This window comes from Emys orbicularis, chromosome 10 (assembly GCF_028017835.1).
Source record: "Emys orbicularis isolate rEmyOrb1 chromosome 10, rEmyOrb1.hap1, whole genome shotgun sequence".
In the NCBI taxonomy this organism is placed as follows: Eukaryota; Metazoa; Chordata; order Testudines; family Emydidae; genus Emys; species Emys orbicularis.
The window spans coordinates 55,817,547-55,842,483 of NC_088692.1; the positions used below are offsets into that span (position 1 = coordinate 55,817,547).

The 24,937-nt window shown below is 56.7% G+C and overlaps 1 protein-coding gene across 1 annotated transcript in view; it reads right to left on the reverse strand.

The window, feature by feature from the left end:
• Window positions 1-2,230: 2,230 nt before the first annotated feature.
• The window catches only part of LOC135885072 (maestro heat-like repeat-containing protein family member 1), a 37,658-nt gene continuing 14,951 nt past the window's right edge, over window positions 2,231-24,937 (reverse strand). The window contains exons 12-37 of the mRNA XM_065412704.1: window positions 24,605-24,746; window positions 24,089-24,138; window positions 23,657-23,764; window positions 23,379-23,495; window positions 23,046-23,171; window positions 22,137-22,283; window positions 20,829-20,948; window positions 20,063-20,142; window positions 19,439-19,577; window positions 18,602-18,697; window positions 18,001-18,105; window positions 17,746-17,872; window positions 17,245-17,339; window positions 16,860-17,009; window positions 16,019-16,173; window positions 14,560-14,716; window positions 14,303-14,469; window positions 13,487-13,618; window positions 13,228-13,342; window positions 12,713-12,868; window positions 12,347-12,529; window positions 11,837-11,989; window positions 10,849-10,983; window positions 10,505-10,574; window positions 6,988-7,055; window positions 2,231-2,398 (exon numbers count right to left, since the gene is read on the reverse strand). Of these exons, the coding sequence (XP_065268776.1) occupies window positions 2,231-2,398; window positions 6,988-7,055; window positions 10,505-10,574; window positions 10,849-10,983; window positions 11,837-11,989; window positions 12,347-12,529; window positions 12,713-12,868; window positions 13,228-13,342; window positions 13,487-13,618; window positions 14,303-14,469; window positions 14,560-14,716; window positions 16,019-16,173; window positions 16,860-17,009; window positions 17,245-17,339; window positions 17,746-17,872; window positions 18,001-18,105; window positions 18,602-18,697; window positions 19,439-19,577; window positions 20,063-20,142; window positions 20,829-20,948; window positions 22,137-22,283; window positions 23,046-23,171; window positions 23,379-23,495; window positions 23,657-23,764; window positions 24,089-24,138; window positions 24,605-24,746 (3,261 nt within the window). The remainder of the gene's footprint in view (window positions 2,399-6,987; window positions 7,056-10,504; window positions 10,575-10,848; window positions 10,984-11,836; window positions 11,990-12,346; window positions 12,530-12,712; window positions 12,869-13,227; window positions 13,343-13,486; window positions 13,619-14,302; window positions 14,470-14,559; window positions 14,717-16,018; window positions 16,174-16,859; window positions 17,010-17,244; window positions 17,340-17,745; window positions 17,873-18,000; window positions 18,106-18,601; window positions 18,698-19,438; window positions 19,578-20,062; window positions 20,143-20,828; window positions 20,949-22,136; window positions 22,284-23,045; window positions 23,172-23,378; window positions 23,496-23,656; window positions 23,765-24,088; window positions 24,139-24,604; window positions 24,747-24,937) is intronic.

A 24,937-nucleotide genomic window follows, 5' to 3' on the forward strand; every position in this document is an offset into this window, starting at 1 on the left:
GTGGGTTTATTAAAAAGTATTTGGTTGCAAACTTGGTTTGGTGTGTTTATAAAGCTGCTGGGTTTTTGTGTGTGTGTTTGTGTTTGTATGTGTATGTGTGTGAGATAGGGGTCTGTGCAAGACATAGGTGTGACGGGTTGGATCACAGAAACCCTCTGGGAGCTGCCACCTGATGTGCCCAGACTACTTCTAGCCCTGCTTTCCCTGCCAGCTCAGGACTCCAGCACCCTGTCTTGCTGAGCCAGATGCTCCCGTCTGCTCCAACAAAGATCCAGGGTCTGAATTACTTGCCCCAAAGCTGCAGGTTTACCTGAAAGCAGCTAAGAGAAGTGTTCCTGTCTTTAACACTCAGATGCCCAACTCCCAATGGGATCTAAACCCAAATAAATCCGTTTTACCCTGTATAAAGTGTGACAGACCCAGACCAGTGGTGTACAGGAGTCTGGTAGAGGGCAAATATACTGGTCACTGGATGAGTAGTTTTCTGTTCCCTGAGTGACCAGAGCAGGGGATGCACTAGAGTAATCAGGAACCTGCTAGAACCAGTTAAGGCAGGCAGGCTAATTAGGACACCTGGAGCCAATTAAGAAGAAGCTTCTAGACTCAATTAAGGCAGGCTAATCAGGGCACCTGGGTTTTAAAAAGGAGCTCACTTCAGTTGTGGTGGGAGTGTGAGGAGCTGGGAGCAAGAGGCGCAAGGAGCTGAGAGTGAGAGGGTGTGCTGTGCTGCTGGAGGACTGAGGAGCACAACCGTTATCAGACACCAGGAGAAAGGTCCTGTGGTGAGAATAAGGAAGGTGTTTGGAGGAGGCCATGGGGAAGTAGCCCAGGGAGTTGTAGCTGTCATGCAGCTGTTACAGGAGGCGCTATAGGCAGCTGCAGTCCACAGGGCCCTGGGCTGGAACCCGGAGTAGAGGGCGGGCCCGGGTTCCCCCCAAACCTCCCAATTGACCTGGACTGTGGGTTCTCCCAGAGGGGAAGGTCTCTGGGCTGTTCCCCAACCCACATGGTGAATCTCTGAGGCAAGAAAATCCGCCAATAAGCGCAGGACCCACCAAGATAGAGGAGGAACTTTGTCACAAAAGCTTATACAGGGTAAACTCATAAATTGTTTGCCCTCTATAACACTGATAGAGAGAGATGCACAGTTGTTTGCTTCCCCAGGTATTAATATATACTCTGAGTTAATTAATAAGTAAAAAGTGATTTTATTAAATAAAGAAAGTAGGATTTAAGTGGTTCCAAGTAGCAACAGACAGAACAAAGTAAGTCCCCAAGCAAAATAAAATAAAATGCGCAAATCTATGTCTAAATGAACTGAATAGAGATAAGATCCTCACCAGGTCCAGAATGCTCCCTTTTACAGACTAATCTCCTTTTAGCCTGGGTCCAGCAATCACTCACACCCCTTGCACATTGTCCTTTGTTCCAGTTTCTTTCAAGTATCCTGGGGGGTGGAGAAGCTCTCTCTTTAGCCAACTGAAGACAAAATGGAGGGGTCTCCCAGGGGTTTAAATAGACTTTCTCTTGTGGGTGGAGACCCCCTCCTCACTCCTATGCAAAGTCCAGCTCCAAGATGGAGTTTTGGAGTCACCTGGGCAAGTCACATGTCCATGCATGACTCAGGTTTTACAGGTAGCATCCATTGTTTACATGCTACCTTGAACGTCCTCAAGTAGACTTCTTATGTGGATTGGAGCATTCCAAGATCCATTGTCCTTTAAGTGTTTCTTGATTAGGTACTTAATTTCAACATTCCTTTCTCCAGGAACTGACCAAATGCTCTACTAAGGTTATTTAGAAATCAAGCCAGTACACAGCCAACATTCATAACATTCATAACTTTGAATACAAAAATGATACATGCATACAAATAGGATTAATACATTCAGTAGAGCATAACCTTTACGGAGATATGTTACATGGCATATGTAGCATAAAACACATTCTAAGCATATTTCCATAAAGCCTTATGGGAGGTACCATCACAATAGGTGTGGGTATTTTAAAAGTATTGGTCTGATAACTGCTGAGCTGGGTGTGAGCAGGCATAGGTTCTTTAACATCTGGAGCAGAGATTCCCATGATGCAGTGCTTCCCTGCTTTTTCTGGTCCCAGAGTTCAGTGCGGTTCTCTGTTCTCCATTCTGTATGCAAATTGAGATGTCTCCCTGTCCCATCTTTCATGCAGATGAGGCTAGGAGAGTTGTCTCTGTTCTTCATTCTGTATGCTAATGGAGACGTCTTAATCTCATCACCCTTGTCAGGAGGGGTCTAGGTGTGACATTGTCAAAAACCCCAAACACGATCATATTGACGGTGACCCTTAAAGCCTTCCCAAAACGTATTTCTGCTCTCAGGTTCTTGGTTTTAATCAGGGAATAGTGATTGGCGCATTCCTGGTTGGGAGACAGGTCAAAGGCAAACAAGGTGTAACCCTGTGCAAACTCCTCACGGTCGATTAACAGAGAACGATCTTTCATGTGTTTACCAGCTGTCTGTACCAGATTCATGCAGGGCTGGCTCCAGGCACCAGCCCTCCAAGCATGTGCTTGGGGCGGCACCTGGAGGGGGGCGGCGCTCACCTGGGGAGAGCGGGGCCGCGGCGGGCTCGCCGCCCTCCCCCGGCGCTCCGGCCGCCGGGGATAGCGGGGCCGCGGCGGGCTCGCCGCCCTACCCCGGCGCTCCGGCGGTCGGGGAGAGCAGGGCCCCGGCCGGGCTCTCCGCCCTTCTCCCAGCGCACCGGCCGGCCGGGGAGAGCGGGGCCGCGGCCGGGCTCGCCACCCTCCCCCCAGCGCTCCGGCTGGCAGGGAAGAGCGGGGCCGCCCTCCCCCGGTGCTCTGGCCGGTCGGGGAGAGCGGGGCCCTGGCCCGGCTCTCCGCCCTTCTCCCGGCGCTCCGGCCGGTCGGGGAGAGCGGGGCCCCGGCCGGGCTCTCCGCCCTCCTCCCGGCGCTCCGGACGGCCAGGGAGAGTGGGGCCGCGGCCGGGCTCGCCGCCCTCCCCCCGGCGCTCCGGCCGGCAGGGAAGAGCGGGGCCTCCCTCCCCCGGCGCTCCGGCCGGTCGAGGAGAGCGGGGCCCCAGCCGGGCTCGCCGACCTCCTCCCGGCGCTCCGGCCGGTCGGGGAGAGCGGGGCTGCGGCCGGACTCGGTGCCCTCCCCTGCTGTGCTCCCCGCAGGGGAGCGACGGGAGGCTTTTTTGCCTGGGGCGGCAAAAAAGCCAGAGCCGGCCCTGGATTCATGTATTCTCTTACGCAGTGTCCTGCCTTGAAGTCTGGTTCCAGAGGCTTGGTTGGTATCTGTTCACCATCCACATACAAAGCCACAAAATTAATATCATAATGTTTAAAATGAAAGGGATTTTTAGTGTAACTTCCACTAAAGGCATCATTACCCACAAACCCTAGGACAAGCATATTGGGAACTGTCCCAAGAACAGGTTCTCCTGGTTACTGACCCTGCTGCTCGCGGGGATGCTAAACACTTTCATTCCCACACGGTCCACAGGGTATTTAGCATTAGCGGTAAGCAGGGCCTCCGCGTGCCCCAGATGGATACTCGGGGCCACCTGTACTTTCTTCACAAAAAGGGACGCTGATACAATGCGCAGTTTAAAGCATTCAGCCGCACTGCCCATTAAACAGAAAGCGTCTTTACTGCGCGTCAGTTTAATTTTCACATCTACTCTGTTCAACAAAAGTTTTTCTTGGAAAAACAGGTCGCTGTGTAGATGACCCAGCAGCTCTACCGTTCTGCTCTGGGCCGTCAGCTTTGCACGCCTCACAAACCCTAGATTCCCGCCATCCAACTCCATTTCTTCATGTTGTCCAGCAGTGTCTTTGTAAAACAGGCCGGTGGAAAACTGCGTGGCGAGGGTGTCGTCGCTGTAATTGAGCACCGATTCTATAAAGGCCCTGTAAGGGTAACAGTTGTTGCTTTGGCTTAGGAGGCGGTCTCCCAGCGTGACATCGAACTGACTGAAAATAGAGGCCATGGGGTAATTCACCAGGCCCACCACGGCGTCCTTGGCAAGTTCAGTTCCGTCTCCTTTTACAATCTTGCAACACAGGTACAGCAGCGTGTTGCTTAAATCCATATAATCTATGCCATTCCCTGCTATAAAAAAGTCAATGGGGGCAGTCTCCGTAAACAGCCCATAGAGGCAGCACCTCGATGTAGATGCTTTTCTCGATGCTGGTCTGCGCAGGGGCTATTTGGAACAAGTCTAGTTCGGATTTGGTGCACTCTTCAGACCCGCAGTGAACAAAAGCCATGTTGATTAAAATATGTCTCTTTTACCAGGCAGAGAGCGTCTCCTCTTTCACCCAGGCTTCCTCTTGGACCTTCGCTTATGGCCAGCCCTGCGTGTCAAAGCCCTTCTTTTAAAGGGTTTCGGGGGGCCTGTGCGTTGCGGGTATGACGCATTTCTCTTTCTCTTCCTCCTTTTAATGTACATCAGCCCCAATCCTGCCTGTGAAACTGTATTCCCCACCTTCTCCAGAACAGCACGGGAGACGTGACCTACCACGTCTTTAGCTATGTTCTGAGCGGCGGTTTTTACGTGGGGTTTAATAATCTCTAGCCCCCTCCTCAAAAGCGGTAGGGCTTTTCGAAAGAGGCTACGAAATATTCCACCCACACCAGCTCCATACATCACAGGGGCCCCAGGATATCCAGGAAGGGCATATCCAGCCTGGGCTTTATAATACTTCCTGTAGATGGTGGGGTGGCCGTAATTTTTTAGGATCGGCATAATAGTGTTTTGCTTTTTAGAAACCTCGCTCTCTCCGCGGACGCAGATGCAGCTTGACGATCACCTTGCCGAAGCGAAATGAGACGCGTCTGTTCTGATCTGTCTTTATTTCAATGGTGATGGTGTCGATGTGGTGTTTACTGACAGGGACGTAATGAGGTTTATCGTAGGTGATGGTAACAAACTAGTTGTTCCTTCCTCGGACAGGGACGCAGCGTAACAGGGGAACAGAAAAGTCCCCCACAAACTGGTGTTCTACGATATCCGTGTTCAGATACAAGGAGTTAAAACCCCCTGTGATGTTTGCTGAGAAGGGGAATTTTTGGATGCTGCGCTTGGGGCCCAAACCCAGAATGTTAGCTAGCTCCCCACCGGCAGAAAACATATATGTAAAATCGGCATTTAAGTCTAACTTTTCTACCCACAGGGTCGTAGTTCATGACCACCTCAGGGGGTCCGGGATGACGAGCCACGGTGCTGTGCGTATGATCCAGTAATTTGGGTGTGGTCGAGTAATAACCTCGTTGTAGGATGAAATTCCACGTCATATCTCCAAAGGTGATTTCGAAAGGGGTGTCTGTTGATAGTATTCCAGCTGTGCGGGTATTGTATTTCCACTAACCTCACCTCCCAGGCACCCGGGAGATCCAAGGGCTTAATTAGCCATATTGTAAAGTTCGAGCTGGTGTTTTGGGGAAAAACTGCAGAGCTGGCATTGCTGGGCAAAGTAATGTAAAACCCGCCATCGCTCATTTCTCTCTCTCTCTCTCTGTCTTTGCAGGAGGAATAGTTTTTGTTCATGTCTAAATGTCACAGAGTTGAGAAGCTTCCACCCAGCTGTTAAACTTATCGGGCCACCCCAACCATTTCACCAGTAGCTGCTTTTTTCTCCCTTTTCCTTTCTCCGCTAGAACTTTTTCAATCCTGTAAATCCTATCTCGTTTGGGGTTTACTTTTTGTAATTCTTCAGGGTAAAAAGATCCAGTAACTGTCTCACCCTCGTAATCTTTTAATCGGTATACAGGTCTCTGGCCCCTGGTTACAGCTTCATCCATTATGAATATCTCATCAGTAAACGTCTGTTCATAACCTTTTTCAAAAGCTCCTTTGGTTTTAGATAGTCTTACGTGGTCACCTTTTCTAAAAGGGGCAACAACTGGTTTTATTTTAAAACCATCTCCGTAAACCGTTTTCCATACCTTCAGAGAATTTGAAGGATTAACATCAGCGGGTCTGGTATGTATAGTTCTGTGAAAGCTCTGGTTGTAACTCTTTATAAAATCAGGTAACACGTCAATGTAGCGAAAAGTGTAATGGGCTGTAAAATATCTCCACATCCTAGTTTTTAAAGTTCTGTTAAATCGCTCCACAACCCGTGCTTTGACTTCATTATTAGTAACAAAATGGTGAACTCCATGCCGCTTTAACAATCTGCTTAAAGGTTTGTTTAAAAATTCTTTCCCCCGATCGCTTTGTAATTTTTGAGGCACGCGACCTGCGCTGAAAATAGCTTTAAAGGCCTTGGATACCTCACCACTCGTCTTGTCTTTTAGGCCTAAGGCCCAGGCATATTTGGATAGAATGTCTATCACTGTTAACATGTACTTAAAACCGCTGTTGTGTTTGGAGAACCGGTGCATGTCCACCAAATCTGCCTGCCATTGCGCATCCACATCTGAAACAATGGTCTTGTTTCTTTTAAAACGTATTCGAGCCGGTTTGTGTAAAGTGTAAGCATCCTGGTTTCAAAGCCAAGCACTTACCTGTCTTCTATTTAAAGTTTTACTATGCCTTTTGATCACTTGAAAAAGAGGGTTCACCCCGCCGAAGCTCCCAACTTCCCCGGGGGTGTAATATATTTTCTTTAACAGAGCCGTGTGTGTAGACATGACTGTTACTGGTACCGTCTTTTACTAACACAAGTATGGAGGGGGACACATTCATATTGACACATTTAAATAAGTTTTATTAATGGCCTGGTTTAACACAACCTTTTACAGCCGCCTGTAAAAATGGACGCCATAACCCCTACCATAAGGGAGTCTGAGCTGGTTCATTCTTCCAGTGTGTAAGTTCTCAAAGGCCTCTAGAAAGGCATCGTCGAGCTGTTGAGAGATTTTTCAGAAAAGAAACAGTGTAAGCACCCCCACTGCTTGTTTTTAGATTTACGTAATCCCGGGTCGGTTCCTAACCCCATTACACCCCATCCTCAACCATCACTTCTTAATCATTCCTTTACCTGAGCAAAGTCTTTTCCGTTCACCTGTTCCGCCGGTGACTCCTCCAAGCCATGATCGCCTTCCACCTCTAGGGGGGTGGACAATGAGAGGCCGTCACACTCATCGGGGTGCCTCACGAAGGTTTGGGTTTCGGGTCGGGTTCCTGCGTATCCATCAACGGTTGAGTCAAAGGGCCCCCGTCGGAACTGTTGCTGATGTAGCGTTTTCTCCACACAAGTCCAAAGGTGCTCGGGGGTAAAACTAAGTCCAAAGTTCTCACAGGGGTGGTGGAGGAGTCCATGTTTCCACGATTTCTAAAACACGCGTTCTTGGTAAAAGATGGCCTCTTCTGCCTGGCGCTGGGAGTTATGGGGTGATGGTGCTGCGCTCTGATTGGCAGAGGGCACTGGGAGGAGTTCTTAGAGGGGTCACACGACCCTCTTCTGGGCAGTTCACCCTGTCCCAGAACCTGCCCTAGTTTGGTCACATATGCTCTCGGGGCGGTCCCATGCAGCCGAAACCCATCGCGATTGGTAGAGGGCGATGGGAGGAGTTCTTAGAGGGGTCACACGAACCACTCCTGGACGGGCCACCCTGCCCCCAAATTCCTCCCCGTTGGTCAAATCTCCTCTCGGGGTGGGCCACAACGGCTGAAACCCCTCCTGATTGGTAGACGGAGGTGGGAGGAGTTGTTAGAGGGATCACATGACCCACTTCTGGACAGGTCACCCTGCCCCGGAACTCTCCCTGATTGGTCAAATCTCCTCTCGGGGCAGAGCTATGGGGGAGAAACCCATCCTGATTGGTAGAGGGCAGTTGGAGGAGCTCTTAGAGGGGTCACATGACACACCTTGCATCCAGTCATGTGGCCGCCTTGACCGTGGAAGTACTACCCCCATGGGGCAGGACTTCTGTGACAGATGGGCAGGTTTTAAGGGGTCAAGGGGTGGGGTTAGGGTTTGACTGACGATAGGGCCCTTCCTCCTGATTGGTAGAGGGAGGTGGAAGGAGTTGTTAGAGGGGTTACATGACCCACTTCCGGACAGGTCACCCCGCCCCGGTACGCCCCCTGATTGATTAAATCTCCTCTCGGGGCGGTCCTACAGGGGGCGAAACCCATCCAGCTCGAAGAAGTGTGTGTGGGGGGGTTACTTTGTAAATTATCAGCTTGGTCCAGGCCCGCCTCTGCTGCTATCTCAAGCCCTGATGGTACCTCTAGTACTAGAAGAGAACCGGTCTGGGACAGATCTCTCTCCAACAACCTGTGTGATAAAGGCAGAAGATGCACACACAAAAATATTAGCTTCTCAGCAATGTCCTTGTCGTCTTTAATTGCTCTCTTGAATCCACCCGTTCTTTCACAGGCTTCTGATCTCCTTAAAGTGTTTTTTTAGGGTTTGTCTATAGCCCTTCAGTTATTTGCTCTTCACAAGCCATCTTAGCACTTCTACTTTCCCGCTTACATGCTACCTGCTGTAATTTAGGCTTCTGTTTACTCCCCATCCTGCATCTTTTAAAGAACTTGTTCAGATCAAATAAACTCTTGATTCTTGCTATTATTAGTGGCCTTGCTGGTTAGGAGCTCGCTTCACTACAAAGCCAATGTAAAGAGCTCAAACTCCCTCTCCCTAAGCAAGAGCTGGCCCCCCGCAGTTTGTCCTCCGAGGGGGAGGGGCAGGAGAGTCGCTTTTTAAAGGGAGTTTTCTGACAGCCAGGGTCACATGTTGGGCGAGCCCAGGCCCTGCAGCCGGAGTGAAGGAAATTCTGGCTGCTGCAGCCTTATTCCTCTCTTGCTCTGGATTGGGGCTGTGAGAAGTGACGCTGGGTCTGCTTGCGGCCTGCAGTTCAGCCTGCGACTCTACGCCACCCCCTGCCCACCCTTCTTGGGCTGACTGCAGCCTCTCCAGGTATTTAAGCACCAGGCCTAGGCTAGCCTGCTCAGCACCTGGCTGGGTTCTGCCTAGTGAGCAGCTGGCAGGGTCAGCCTCTAACAGAACTAATGCCCGTGATGCGGGGGAGGGGTTGGACTGCACACTCCAGCCCTGGGATGTGTTTCCTCAGCACCTGGCTCTGTTTCCTCAGCTCTGGTGCAGCCCTTTGGGGCACGATCAGCTGTTGAAGACAGGGAGGCTCAGAGCTAGAATTTCGTATCCCCATAAGCATAGCTGGGGCGGGGTGGGGGGTTGGGGTGGTGTCAGCTGCTCCGTGCGTGCAGGGGCTCTTGGAGCTGCCACTTGCAGGGGGCGGGCAGCAATCCAGGCTGGGTTCTGCAGAGTTAGCACCAAATGAGGCTCGGAGGAACCCCCGGCCTCGCCCTTGGCTGGGGCTGCTCAGAGTCCCTCCCCGCGGCACCGCAGCTGGTGAGGGATTAGGGGGAAAAGTCTCCTCCAGCAGCCGGGTCTCCCACAGGAGGTGGTTTCCCTCCCTCTTGTGGAGTCCACCCCCGCTCTGCTTGCCACTGCCCCCTGCCTGCCAGGAACGACTCACTTCTGACTCCCAGATCCTGCTGACCAGCCATGGCTCCTGCCTGGGCCAGGATGGGGACACCCCACAGGGCAGGGAGTTTCAAACTATAGCCGGGGAGAAGATACCCCAGAACCAGCCCCGAGGGTTTTCTCCCTGCTCCTATGCTCTGCAGGTCACTCCAACTGGGTTCTGGCTCCCAGCCACCGTGTGATGTGGCTGCTGCCCCCTGCCCCTAGAACCCTGCCCCGATTTCCCCCCGCCCCTCCTCCCAGCACAGCAATACCCCTCAGCCGTGACTCACAGCAGGGTGGGTGGTCCAAGCCTCCTGCTCTTCTCTGGCTTCAATTGCCCATCATGTATCCTAGGGGAGGCAGGCGGGCCTGGTTATTTAACAGCATGCAGGGCACCAGCCACCGCTTGTATTTCTGTCTTTCAAGGTGCCCCCCACCCCCAATCCATCCGGGCAGAGGAGGGGAAGGAGCTGGGTGGAGAGTCAGTCTCCAAGATTATTAGGATCATTTTGCCTTTGGCCTCGTGCCCCACAAAGGCCGGGAGAGGTGTTGTGCACACAAGCCCCACTGGGAGTTGGCGTGAAGCACAGTGTGGCAGAGCTGCTGCCCTGGCTCTTTGCCTGCATGGCTGGTGGTAGCTGGGGTAGGCAGGGCTGGGGCTTCCTGTGAATCTCTGCCCTCCCTGTACAGGCTGCAGGGGGACCTGGCTGGGGCCAGTGCCTCGTGCGGGGTGGGGTGGGGTGGGGGGAACCAGGGTGAGACCTTTGGGAGGCAGGATCTCTCCCTCGGGCCTGCTCCTGCTGCAGGTGCCGGGCTTGCCCAGGGCCAGGACAGAGGAGACCCTCTGGCCGCAGAGCCCTCTCGCATCTGGCTGCAGGGAGTCTTGGTTCCCCCTTTGTCCCAGGGAGATGGGAAGGGGTGGGGGGGAGTTGGGTGTGTTTGTGTGTGGACAGAGGAGGCCAGCCCCTCCCCCCTGTTGGCAGTGTGCATGTGGCACTGGGCCCCGGACTCATGGGCCAGGGAGGGATAATAGGAAGTAGAGCTCCAGCTCTTTTCTTACCTATCAGCTGCTGGGCAGCTGCTGCTCTCAGGGCAGCCTTCTTGCTCAGCCTCCCTGGGCAGTCCTGGAGCTGGGAAGCCAAGAATCCAGTTAGTCCCAAGCCACACATCCTCCCCAGGCTGAGGGGAGCTGCCTGCTAGGGAGGTGAAGAACCCCTGGCTGTCAGAGCCCTCTCCCCCTTGACTCCTCCCATGGGACAGAGATGACTTGTACAGGAGCCATCCTCAAGGCTGGGGGATGGGGCTGAGTCAGTGAGGGGGCTCCCTGGAGCAGGGAAGCTCCCTGTGTGCTTAGGTCCTCCCACCCCCCTGTCCTGCAGGGCCCACACCCCAGAGCTCACTCACCAGGGTCCTGCAGGCTTCGTTCAGGAAGGCGGGGAAGGCGGGGGCCACCCCCTCAGCTAGCTGGCTCTGCACGAGCGTGCGCAGGGGCTGGTAACTGAGGAAGGGTGCGCAGTGCAGCAATGCCACCCTGCACGCCTGCCGGAGAGGGCGAGAAGGGAGCTGGGTGAGTTCCTGAGCGCAACGGGCTGCCAACTCGCAGGCTCTGCGTGGCTTGGGGAGACTCCGCTGTGCCGGAGCAGCAAGGAGCCACCTCTTTGCAGAACCTCCTCTGGCCTGACGGTTGTTCCCCAGGCCCCCACAGCCCCCATCTCCAGCTTAGCTGGGTTGAGGGGTTGAGGGGAGCCAGGCCCGAGTGCTGGGGCCGGGGAGGGACACTCCTGGAACAGGGAAGGGGCCATTCCCTGTGGGTCCCCGGTGGGCGGTTAACAGCACTGCCCAGTGACCAACGTACTTGGCCTCCCCTCAATCCCAGGCACTATTGGGGGCTGCTACTCGGCTGGGGCGCAGGTGGTGGTGGGATTTCTGCAGGAGGCTGGTCATTCCCAGACAGAAGCTAGCACACAAGTGAGGGCAGGGCAGCAGCAATGGAGACCCAGTCGGCCTCAGCGACCTGCCCTTCCCTGTGGCCCTGCTTGGGTTAGGTCACTTGCTAGGGGCCAGAGATAGACCTGGACCTGGCCACTAAACAGGGCAGGATGTAAAATGGAGCCACAGCTGTGGAGAGGCTGGCTGGGCAGGGAGGCTGGAGGTGCCTGTGGGGAATGGAGGAGGAGACGGAAACCCCACAGATCTACCCCACAGCTACACTCTGAGGGCTGGCAGAGCTCTGTGTGGGGTAGGGGAGGGCTGGATTAGTGGGGGGTCCTGGGTGCCACAGGGCAGCACTGAGGAGATCTGGGGCTTGGAGGGGGGAGTTTGCACCACCCTTACCATGTTGTTAGAATGCCCCCAGCCACTCCTGCCCCTATGAGCCCTCAGCTGCACTCACCTGGGCCACCTGGGGGTCCCCGTCCTGTAGGTGGATGAGCAGCGTCCCCATGCTCTTCTCCACCTCAGCCCCAAAGAGGGATGACTTCTTCGAAACAAATTTGCTTAGGTGGCCAAAGAGCTCCATGGAGGCCCGCCTCAGGTCGCTGTTCTCCTGCAGACAGGGGGCGCAGCGTGGTTAGAGGGGACAGGCTCAGGCCCTCACATGCTTTGGGAATCAGCCTGGCAGCTGCGGAGCCCGGAGAGGTTTCAGCTAGTTCAAATGACAGGACAATTCTTTGCAAACTCCCCTCCTTCCTGCTGGGCCGCAGGGCTGCTGAACAATTGTGGGCCCAGGGCCCAAGAATGATTGTATCCCTGCCTTCCCTAGCAGAGGAGCTGAGCTGCCCCACAAATCCAGGAATGTGCCTGCATCGGACACTGAGCCCCCTCCACGTGAGGGCAGGTCCTGAGCATCTCCCCCTGTGGGGTGCCCTATAGTGCCATGGGGCCTGCCCTGCTTGGTACTTACATCCTCAAAGAACGTTCTCGCCTGCAGGGCCAGCGGGACGGCGACGTGAGCCTTCAGAGGCACCTTGGGGTCCCGCAGCATCCAGCAGAGCCCTTCCATGGCTTCCAGAATGGTGCGGGGGTCGCAGCATTCGCACACGGCGCGGACAAAGCTCTCCAGGATCTGGTCTCGCTTTTTCCTGACCTGCAGAGAAGGGGTTGGATGCCGCTCGGTGAGCAACGCTCTGTCAGCCTGAGTGTAACCAGAGTCTGGGCAAGTCAGCCTACAGCCTAGTCTGCTCCATAGAAGCCACAAGCTGGGGAGAAGGGGAACCAGACGCTTCCTACCCAGCCCTCTCTGCCTAGTCTCCTGCCATTCCAGACCCACCTTGTCCGGGAACTCGGTCACTGCGTTCCTGAGGCCGTGCAGCGCTCTGCCTCGAACGTGGATGTTGCTGTCCTCTGTCCGCTGCAGCATGGCCTTCACAACCTGCTTCCGCATCGCCTTGGGCTCATTCTCCATCAGCAGGGGGCTGCCGAGGAACTAAAGGGACCGAAAGGAGCTGTCAGAGAGGGCTGGGCAAGGCCAGTGGGTCCTAGCCCAGCAGGAGCAAGGGGAAGGGAGTATGATCAGGGGCCAGGAGGTGACATAGATCCGTACCGACTGCTGTTCACGAGGGGGTGGCTTCAGCTGAGCTTAACAGAAGTGACATGTGCAGGGCAGAGCGCTCCCTCTGCTTCCAGTGGGGTGCTCCCAAATCCCACCACAGAGCCCCCAGCAGAGGGATTAATTTACAAGCAATACACCACCAGGACCATCTCTCATTGGCTGACCAGCTATTGGCCCCCTGTTCCATCAGCCTCTGGGCTTGGCTAACCCTCCCCCCGGTCTTCCAGGCTCACCTCTGCGAACAGGGCGGTGCAGGCCATGCGTTCGCCCTCCTGACTGGCCTGGAGGCTGGGAAGGAGAAGCTGTGGGATGCTCTTCAGGGCCAGGTTTGGGTGGGTCACTATGGCCCTGGGAGAGAACAAGAGTTCGTGTTGACGTGTGCATGACAACCCTGCACATGCCGGAATCCGGCCCGGTCCCGGCCACCCCCTCCCATCTCTGCCCCACTGGGCTCCAGAGCGAGAACGTGACTCCTCCAGCCTCTGTCCTCACCTGCTAAGAAGAGTGAACCCCTCGGGCTGGGCCTCCTCCAGCAGCTGCCAGCCTCGCTCCTGGTCCATTAGCTCCACAGCTGGCTGACTGCCCCTGAGGCGCAGCACCCGCGCCAGGGCCTGCACGGCCATGCTGGGAAGAGAAGGAGGCAGGAGATGGTGATGCGGGGATTCCTGCTCTCTGGGCGGGGTGGGGGGGGCAGGACTCCCTTGCTGCAGCACTGAAGGGATCAGGGTGAGCCTAGAAGCTGCCCCACTTCTGCCTTTGGTTCTCCCCCCGCAACTGTGGGAGCAGGGGGGAGTGTCTGCAGATGTGACCTTCACTCTCCTCCAAAGATGTGAAAATTGCCCCCCCCACCCCACCCAGGAAACTGACCCTGGGGAGAAAAGTACATGCAGTGCCCCCCTGAATGCCCTGCTGCCCTGAGCCCTGCCCCCCAGGGCCCACTGTAGAAAAGGGGTGAAGTGGCTCAGTGACAGGCCGGGCCTGTCCCAAAGCCTTCAAAGTAGACAGTAAATAGAGACAGCAGCCAGCTCTGCCCTGCTCCCCAGCTCTGCTCCCCCTCCCCCCGACCCCGGCTCAGCTCCCTCATCACCCTGCTGAGCTACCCACTCTGAGGAGCTCTCCGGTTCCCTGAGTATCCGGGAGCAGTTCTGCCCGCTCCTAAGCACGAGAAGCCTGGCTGATCTGAACCCTCCGTCCCCCGAAGGTGTCGGGGGTCCCTGGACAACGAAGGTCCAAGCAGGAAGCTTCCCCCTCCTAGGGGCTAGCCCAGACACTGCGTGGGTGCTGGGATCCATCGGCCCCACACATTACCTGCGTGGACTGGTGTCACTGGGCAAGTCCTGCTGGGCTCCCGAGAGGTGCCGTGCCGGGGGGCAGGCGATGGCGAGGAAGCAAGAGGCGAACAGATCGTCCTCGCGTCCCTCCAGCGTGTCCGCTTGCCCCAAGGCCCCGATCAGCTCCCACAGGCCGCATGTGGTCTGGAAGGGAAAAGATACAGTCAGAAGACCGTGGCCGTGCGCAGAATGCAGCCGGGAAAGAGGGCTGAAATGCCAGCGATGGGAACTTACCGCCGGGGGCAGCCGGGCTGGCTGGGGGCAGCTCCTGTCCTGGGTCTGTCCAGGGTTAGTCCGGCCCTTCTCCGGGCTGTCGTACAGCAGGATGTGCAGTACCTCCCTGGTCAGCATGGGGTCTGCACCTAGGAATCTCCAGATGGCCTTGATGTGGCTGTGACGGACAGAGGGACGGCAGGTAAGGAATTCACACAGAGGACGGGCCCAGTTGGTACACACCGGGGATGATGCCCTCCGAGGGGTGACAGGCCAGAAGCAGCAGGTTGAGCCTGCTGGTGGCTGACCTCAAGGCCCTTCAGGCACTGTCCAGTCCTAAGGGGTTCATACCCTCCTGCCTGGGCACTGCCAGGGGGCGCTGTGTCACAGAAAGGGATGGGTGGACGTGGCCAGACTCACTTCTCCCAGCTCGGGGGCCCCCTCCCTCCCTTGCTGCCTTCTCCTGATGGGAACCAGAGGGGCTGGGGTTAGAGCCCCCATGGGGGAAAGCAGTGACTCTGGGCTCAGGGGTGGGGGCTGGTGTGAGGAGGTGCCCACCCTTGGGAGGGGCTAGGGCTAGGTGCTGGGCTGGATCTCCTGAACTGGGGGAGGGGGGGCACAGAGTGGGAGCTGCAGCCAAGGAGAGCAGGAGCTCCTTCCCCATGGGGCAGAGAGTGGGGGGTTCAGGAGGAACAAGGCTCCAGTTCTGGCCACGCCATGGCTCTGGGGTGGGGGGTTTGGAGAAGGCTGTAAAATGGGCTCTGTGCTTGTCGGCTCTGGGCAGGATGCAGGGAAGGCGCTGCTGGCCCAGGGGAACCTGGCAGGCTGATGAATCGGAGAAGACCAGCCCCTAGGGGTGGGATGAGACGTCTAAAAGCGTGCGGTGATGGGGAAGATACCAGACTGGGATTCCAGGGGGGAGAGGGCATTTCCCAGCTGGGGGGAGGGGGTGCCCCTGCGGGAACATGCTCAGTGTAGGGGCGTCTGGGGGCAATGCAGTTAGGTTGGCCCCTCTCCTGCCTCAGCCTGGAGGGATGCCCTGCCGGGAGCGGGGGGCCATGCTGACAGAGGGGGTGACCCTGCTCACATGGGGTCTCTCCTGGTCTGTGTAGTGATGGGGGGGGGGGGGAGGCTGGAAGACTGTTCTGGCCTCCAGCCAGCCAAGCCATTGCACAGCCGAACCGGGATGGGGTGGACTGGTTAGCAGTGCACAGAACGAAGTGGGGGAGGGTGACAGCTGTGTTAGGAATAGCTCAGCTGGGGGAGCCCTGAGCCGGGGGTCCCAGAGCACACGGAGCCCTCCAAGGGACAGGGAGGCTAATGGTGACAGCATGCCGGGGCAGGGCTGTTCCCTGGGGGCCTGTGTGCAAGGGGAGGGGCTGTGCTGCATGTAACCGTGGTGCTGTGGAGTGACCCCATTAAGGGGGGGCTCGGAGGCTGGAGGGGGGTGTTCTATCCTTTCCCTGGGGCCGGCGCTCACCGTTTGTAAGGCCAGGGCATCTTCAGGAGGATGCTGACCGCGGTCTTGGTGTGTTGTCTGGCCAGTAGGTGGAGAATGTCTCTCGTCCCATCACTCAGCCGCCCCCCCCGGGGTGGGCTCAGTGTGTAGGAAAGAGCCGCCTGGAGATCCTGCACCTGCGGAGGCAAAGCAGGGGCTGAGACCCTACCCCCGCTGTGGGTGGGTGGCAGGCAAGGGCCAGGAGGAACTGGGCAGGCTCAGAAACAAGACAGCGGTCACATGGCCCGGCGGAGGCCATGGATAAACTCTCCTAGCGAGTGACTGAGCCGAGGGGGGTTCTGGGTTCGGTACCTTGAAACCCCCACCCGTGATCCAGCACCGTAGAACTAAGGGTCCCAATCCCGCTGCCCAGTGACACCCCACCCCCCGGATATCCTGGCTGTACCTCCCCTTGTGACAACATGCCTGGGCTGCTTCAGCACCAGAGTGGGATCTAAGCGTCTGGGATGCATTTCCATCCTGTACGTCAATCCATGCCCACTGGGCAAAGAGTCAGTGGACACGGGGGACCCCACCGCAGGCTCTGTTCCCCCAGCTGGGGGATGGGTCTGGAGATAGGGCACATTTCCCAGGGAGTGAGCTGGGCAAGCCAGACTCCTGGGATCAAAGCCTGAAAACCATTACAGGGCCGTGCCCAGCGGCCTCCTTGCAGACAGGGCATGGATGGGTCCCATTGATCAATGATGGTGAGAAAGGGATGTCTCCCCTCCACATCCTCCCTCGTGCCCCAGGAATTCTAGGCACGGGGCAAGATGGAGCTGCCCGAGATGTCAGCATGGTGCCTCCAATGCCCAGCCATTACTTGGCCCTGCAGCTCTGATTCTTGCTCTCCAAGCACCGCCTCCATGACGCCCGCCAGCTGGTCTGCACACTCCTCCTTCTCCAGCAGGCCCACCAGCAGGGTGAAGCTGAAGGGCATGAGGTCACTCGACTGCAGGTGCTTCGCGATGAGCTGCAGGGAAAGGCACAGGCCGAGTGTGAGCAGCGAGCCCCGGCTCGGGGAGGTGGGTTTGCTCTTCGGGGAACGGGGACAGAGGCACTGGCAGCCTGTGCCCAGGGCTATGTGAGTGGGCACTGGAGCCCATACCCAGGAATTTCCATCTGCCGGCTCCTCATCGAGGGAAGGAGACAATAACCCCCCTTTCCCATGTGTGTGTCTGTCTCTCCAGCCACAGTCTTTTACTCACCATAGCAACATGGACAGGGTTCTCTCTGCAGCTGGCATCCTTCTGCGTCTTGCTCAGCACGCTCACCACCGCCCCTGTCTTGGTGTAGACGACAGCTGCACAAGAAACCAGCAGTGCTCAGGCAGAGCTCTCGGGGCCGGATTCTTCCCCCTCCCCTTCGAGCCAGATCAGAGGTGCCAAAGAGCCAGACTCCGGCCGCAGCTGGGAACGACCAGCTAGGGTGAGCTCTCAGCTGGCTTCTGGGCCAACTGCCCACCCTTCACCCTGATGTAGAAGGTGTGTTGGGGCTGGAGTGGGATCAGTGGAGGTCCCAGATGGTCCCAGGCACCTGGTGAAGGGCAGATGCCAGGTCAGCCCGGTAGGTACCAACCCACTTCTGCTCTGTGTCCCTCTGGTCAGGGCTGCGATGAAGGCGCCATGTTCTCTCTGCAGCCCTGCTCGCTAGGTAACGGCCGGGGCTGTGAAGGCTGAGAAGTGGCGACTGCTTCCGCTCTATCTTACCTTTGCAAGGCGTGAAGAGCCAGTAGAGAGCCTGAGATGCCCAGTATCTGGTGGCCTCCTGAGCATCGAAGGCCTGGCTTGTCAGCAGCCCGGCCATGTAGCCCTGCTCTGCCATGGGTTTCAGGTCCTAATGGGCCACCAAACAGAAATTGAGGACATAGGTCGGGGCGAGCCCAGCTCTGTCTGTATTCCCCCCCCCCCGCTTCCCGTGAGTGCTGGGAGGGGGCGGGGGGCAGCAGGGTCTGCGCTGCTCACCTCGGTGATGGCTTTGAAGCGGTAGAACATGAAGAGCCGGGCGCTGGCTCTCACAGCTCGGCTCCTCTCCTGGGCCCGGGGAGAGCAGATCCACGGCTGCAAGTGCTGGGGAGCAGGGAGAAAGTGGTGTGAGCGGCAGCAATGCCGGGGCGACCTCCAGAACCTGCTTCCTGCCCCAGCAGGAAGAGGACATGGAGCATTTAACCTCTTCTCCTCCACTTCCGGACACTGGAACTCAGCGCTCCTCTCCTGTCTGGGGGGCGTTGGCACAGGTCTGAGGGTCTTGGGCTCAGCGCTTTGAGGATTCTCCCCATTGATCCTGTAGGGTCTCGGGGCTGTTTCCTTCAGGGGAACAGGGGCTCCAGGCCAAATGTAGGAGGCCAAAGTGACACCCCTGGAGCAGGACTAGGATTGTCTTGCTGGATCCCAGGGTTGGGTGTATGCCCCATGGGGACTGGCTAGTTCACAGCAGCTGGGAGGCCTGCTCAGCCCCCTCGGGATCAACTGGAGCCTTCCCTCTTGTGGTTCGGGTAGAACCTGACCAGCCAGCCCATCCCCAGATGGCCAGTGCGAATGGGCCCCTCCCCCCTCCCTATCATACCAGAAAGAGATGCAGTAGCGTGGTGGGGGTCAGGTGCTGCTCCAGGAATGTCTGCAGCACAAGATCCAGGCCCTCCCAGGGCAGTTCTTGGAGAGACTGGAGCAGAGAGAAGCAGGGAAGTAAATAGCAAGGGAGGTGGGGTGCACGAGGCAGGGGGACGAGTGGATCCCCCGGTCTGGAGCCAGGTGCTGTTGGTATTCGGGGTCCCTTTACCCAGGTGATACTGATCCCCCTGCACATAGACATGGGTCTCACCTGGACCACGGGCTGCCCTACCCCAAAGAATCCTTCCTCCCACCTGGGCTCCCCAACACATGTACTGAGCTGGGCTCTGGAGGGAAGGCCTCCTCCCTCCCGCTCTGGAGGGGCCCCAGCTGCCCCCCAACACCCCGCTGGCTCCCCAAGGGCTGAGCTGTTCATCCCGCTCCAGCCAATCTCTGTTTCTGTGGCAGGGCGAGTCATGGCCTGGCCGTGTGGCTGTCCCGAATCCATGCTTTGCTCCCTCTGCACCAAATGCTATTTAACGCTCTGGGCCAGAGCCTCAGCTGGTGTAAACTGGGGGTAGCTTCTAGTTCCCTGTGCCAAGAATCCAGGGTAATTCTGTACAGTCTCACAGACACTCACCTCTACAGCTGTTCTCCCTGCCAACCCCACTGCAGAGTTAACTGCGTAGCCACTTGTCACCAGCCCTTTGGAAAATAAACCGAGGGGCTGGATTCGGCTGGACACGCAGCTCTCTGCATCGGGCCAGGGTCCAGCTACTCAGCCAGGGGGGTGGCTGAGTTTCCCAGCCAAGGAGGCAGGTGGAAGCTGCAGCTTTGTCCATGCCTCACTAACCTCTGCCCGGATAGCGGAGCTTTTTGCCACCTCAGTCCCTCTCAGCTTCGCCAGGGCTGGGCGCTGAACCATGGTGCTGGTGATACAAGTGCTGATGGTCTCAGCCTCCTGTTCCTTAGACAGGCGAGGCTCAAATTTCCTGATTGGAAGGAACGGAGCAGACGGGGCCATTAGAACGGAGACAGGTCCTGGCATGAGTCAGGTTGAGTTTGATGGCACGAGGGACAGCTCCCTCCCTTAGCAGCAGAGCTCCAGGGGGCATCTCCAGCAGAGCCACCGCCTAGGGAATGGTCCTGTCTGGAGATGCCTATGCCCCCTGGGCCCGGCAGGGGCTCTGCTGGGGAAACTGCTCTCCAGGGCTGATCCCGGGCCCTGCTCTGTGGCTGCACCCATTCACAGCACTTCATGCTGACGGGAGGGGCTCCCTCTTACCAGGCAATACGCAGAGATGGGGGCTGGATAAAGTGACCCGGAGGCCGAGGAGGGTATGGCCCGTTAGTGAGCCACCAGGGAGAAACATCCTCCGGTTCTTATTGCAGCTCGTCCCTCCCCCACTTCCTCTCCCTCCATCTGCCCCTCCCCGGCTGCTGGGCTCCGCAGCTGAGTCAGGCCCCATGGACGTACCCTATATATGAGATGGCCAGCAGGGCATGCTGGTGATCGGGGCTCTGCAGCCGGGCCCGGTCCTTGACTCTGAGCATCTCCTGCAGCACAAAGCAGAGAGTCAAAGGCAAAAGAATTTGGGGGAGCCCGGTTCCTCAGCAAGACGTGGAATCTCCAAACGCTGTTTGACGCCCCCACCGACCCTCAGCCCCAGCGTGCAGTGCACTGGGGCACGGAGCTGGGAAGATGGCCTGGGAGCGGCCATGTGGCCAGAATGCAGGAGACATTCACCAGAGCCCCTATTTCGCCATTCCTGACGGCACATCTGGAAACTTCAGCATCTGCCACGGAGTAGGGAAGGGGGATCTGGGCAGAGGCGATTTTGTGACGGGGAGCATTAGAGTCCTGAAAAGCTGAGGTCAAATATTTTCCTGCAAACCAAGGGAGGGCTGCGCCTGTTAACTCCTCAGGATCATGTCCCGGAGTGAAAACCCTTGGAGTTAATCCCCAGGGCGCTTTCTGGGTGTCGGGCAGATCCCTCAGAAGTGGGATGGGGAATGGTCCCAGGTGTAAGCAGCATGAATCCGCTAATGGAAAATAGTGTCATTTCATTCCTTGGGCAGGAATCGCACCAGAAGAATCTGGCATCAGCACTGGGTTTGCAGTGCACAATGTAGAGCCCTGGGCACCGGGTCGCAAACCCAGCACATGGCCTTTAAACGCCAGAGACTGTGGCATGTGCATCTGCCCTAGGGACCCCTCCCAGGACCCAAGTATGCTCACTCACCAGCAGGGGGGACAGCACGGTGTATGTGTCCTGGCTCACCAAGGGAATCCTGCTCACTTGGGTGACAGCTTCTCCCACCAGCGCGAGGCTTCTCAGAAAAGCAGATCTCACCAGTGGGTCCTGGGCTCACAGGCAGGAGGGGGAGAGAACAATGAGGAAACAGCCACAGGCAATAGAGAGCTGAGACACAAGGCTACAGGGCGAGTCTCTACAAGGGAGCTGCTGTCCTAGGCGGGATTGCCCTCACGCCCTAAGGGAAAGGACCTGGTTTGCCGAGTGGAACATCTTTGCATTGCCTAGGGCTGTGGGTCTCCAACTATTTTTACTGATGACCCCTTTCACACAGCAAGCCTCTGGGTGTGACCCCCCTAATAAATTAAACACCCTCTCTAATATATTTAACACCATTATAAGTGCTGGAGGCAAGCGGGGTTTGGGGTGGAGGTTGACAACTCGCGACACCCCATGTAATGACCTCGTGACCCCCGGAGGGGTCCCGACCCCCAGTTTGAGAACCCCTGGCCTAGGGGAATATCTCTGGAGATGAATGCAAGGAACGGGCTGATTCCCAGAGGTGCTGAGCACTTGCAGTTCCCAGAGCTGTCAGTGGGCCCTGGGGCTGCTCAGCTCCCCTGACACTCAGGTCGTAATTGTCTGATCTGGGACAGGAATCTGCTGCTCTCTGCAGTTGGCTGGGCTCTCCCTACCAAGGCATCCGTTCTCCAAGGAGAACATTCAGTTAAACCAAAGTAGCATCCCCTCTCCTTTTCGCTGGGACGCGCATATGGGCATCGTAACCAGGGTAGGACTGAACGTCGGCCTCAAACCTCCGATGGCAAGAAAACAACCTAGAGTTAGCTCAAAAATCCCCCTTCAGCACCAGAGCCTGTCAACCGGGCTAGGGGCCTGAATCCCTCCGTGCGCCTTTTGTGCCCAGCTACACCATCGACTGCAGTGTGTGGGGAAACAGGCCCTAAATCTTTATCTTCTGATCCCTGAGTGCAGCACAAGCCTAGAGGTACCAAACACGGTACAGTCGTCTCTGGGACAATAGCACCAAGTGATGCTCAGTTACACTCTAACAAGGCCCAGATAGGAGTCCTTCCATTAGCTTCCATGGGCCTGGAATCAGAGAAGCTAATTGAGATGGGGCAGTCACAGAGAGTGGTGCTGTTCCCATGTCTCCTGTCCCTCCTGGGGCAAAGGGCCAGCCCTCTGAGCTGAGTTTATGCAAAGACATAGCTCTGTGCTGCTGTGCATAGTCCGGGTAGGTGCTGTGTGGGCGGTCAGGGGAGGGCTCTGACTTACGTGTGGGCTCAGAAAATAGTGGTGTCGCATGGGAGCCAGGATATTGAAGCCTATGGTCTCTAGGATGAGATCCGTGGGGCCTGAGTGGACCACGTGCCCATAGGTGAGGAGCAGGAGGCTTCTCAGCTGCTCGATGGAAGCTGGCTCCTGAGAATTGCAAAGGAAAGAGTGAGGAGAAGGGATGGCCTCCAGCTGCTCCTAACTTACAAATGGGGCCAGGGGAGGATTTTTCATCCAGCCGGCTTAGCCACCAAAGGCTACTCTGCTGAGCTGAATTGCCTGGACTCCGAGGCCCTTCCCAGCTCCCCAGGATTGGGTGGTTGAGGTGACCCGGCAGCCGAAGGGGACGCACTAGCAGCTGCTTTAATTCAGCCTAGCTCCAGAGATGTCACTGGGACTACAGTGGATTGCACTGGCCCAGAGCGTTACTGGGAAGGTGGTGGTGGTGGTGCGGGGAGAGGGGCGACGCAGGTTAATGTCAGACATGCCAGCCCTGGTGAGTCTGCCAGGAACGTCTGTGAAATAGCCCAGTTCAGGGGAAGACCAAGGGTCTGTTCTGCTGAGAAATGTGTCAGCTGGAGCTGATGGCATGGCAATGTCTTTTGGGCCCTCTCTGAGCCTTGTTTATGGGGCTGCGTGGAGCATGTCTGAGCTCCCCAGGAGATACCCTGGAGAGCTTAGACAACAGGACCCACCTTCCCCCCTGGATCCACCCCATTGTGCTGAGATTGCAACTCCACAGAGGAGTAAGGAAAGGGCTCCCTCCACGGAGGCTGAGCCACTGCTTGGAAATTCAGCTCTTCGCTGAACAGGCTTCTGGGAAGCAGGGTCCTCCCTGGCAGGTCCCTTTACCTGCAAAGGCTGGTGAAGGGATGGATGAAAGAGCAGAGATGCTAGGTGGGACCGTACCTCCAGAGAGCCACCGGCAGAAGGCTGGAGCTGCACCCTGCTGACAAACTCTTCCCAGTGCTCCAGGATGGCGAAAACCTCGTATAGCTGTTGCCTGGCACACAGCCCAAGCGCTCGGGCGAATCCCTGAGAGACAGAAAGATGGAGGTTGGGAATGCTGAGCAACAAGCCAAGGGGCCAGGATGGGCTCTCCAAGTCATTGCCATGGGCATGGGTATAAGGAAGATCTTTTCAATCCACTGGACCTTGTCCAAGGCAGAACATACACATGTAGCATCAGGGGATTGACAAAGAATGAGGGATCACTTGACAGTGGAGGAGCAAAGACCTCACCTCTCTTTCCTCTTCTTCTCGGAAATCGACCATCTCCACCAGAAGCCATAGCTGGGGCTTGATGCTCTCTGCTGGAAAAAACATCAGCACGGTGCCCCAGCACTTGTAGAGAAAGCTCTGCGAAAGAGACACCATCATGCTGGATGCATTGGGCACAGCCTGGCATGCACAGAGCCCACTGGGTATAGTTGTCTGCTTCACTGACCCCAAGCTGCCCCTGGTTAGCGACTGCTGTTCTGAACTAGGCACTGAACCCCAATTCCTTCCAGGACACTGACCTTGTCACCGGGCCGCTTATCACCGTGGGCCAGCTGGCGCCTGATACTAGTGATGAAACAGCCCAGCCAGGTGTGGTCCGAGATGAAGAAGAGAAGGTCTTCCAGGAACTGCCAGGGAAAGAAGAGCCAGTTAGAACTGAGAGGGGCCAAGAAACTGGTCCTCTCAATAGCTCCAGCCAGGAACCCACCACAGCTGGGAGGGGAGGGGAAGAGGGAGCGTGCACTGTCACCCCCCACGTCTCTCCTAATGCTTCTGAATCCTTGTGAGCTGCCCCTGGTGCTTCTCCAATTGCATCTGCTGGACTCAGCCGCTTCCTCTGTCCCACAATGTAGTGCTGCTGAGGGGCCTCTTAATCCTGCCTCAGCGTGGAGGGGGCTGGACTAGATGACCTCTTGAGTTCCTTTCCAGCCCTCCATTTCTCTGACCCTTACCTGCAGCAGCTGCTGCTCCCACTCCCTCTGGCAGAAGCAGGTCTTGTGATCTGGAAGAGATGGGCAGGTCAGTTTCCTTTGTGTTTAGACCCTTCTACTGAGGAGCAGCCTTCAACTTGGCTCTTATTTGGCAGGGGGTGGGGAGGAGCTGCCGACTCACGGGCCCCGAGGGGACCCATGGCTCTTTGAAAATTGCTGATGGACAACAATGCTCCTCAGACCCAAACCCCTTGATGTGAAATACCCAGGAGTTCTGCTTTCCAAGATCCTTCCCCAGGGTGTGAGATGTCGAATGAAGGTTAGATACGGTCCTGGAAAGGATCCTTCCTGTCTAGGCATGGGGGGCTGGGCTAGATGAACCAAGGGATATGATCCTGACGTGATCCTCTCTGATTCCAAGGTCACAGCATCATATTATACTGGATTCAGAGGGAGGCCCTGGCCTCTCCCTCTCTGAGCCCAGCATCACGGTGTCCCCTCCCTTTGCTCCTGCAAGGGGAGACACTCCCTCCTCACCTTCCACATAGAGGAGCATTTCCGTCTTGTAGCTATTCCAGAACCAGCCCGACCCGGCCTGGAACATGCTCATGAGCTGGAAGAGGAGGAACATGGCTGCCCTTCTGACCTGCACCGTCATAAACGAAGACGCACCGAGCACCTGGCGGACAAAGAGGCAGAGGTGGCTGTACCCCTCCCTTGCGAGGCAGTGTGAGAAGGGAGCTCCCTACAGGTGCAGGGGGAGAGCTCAGTGATGGAGGGACGGAGACAGCAGGGAGGTGGAGCTGACAACCAGGACAGGATTGAGATGGATATTTCAGTTGATCAGGGACACTCCATGGACCAGCTATT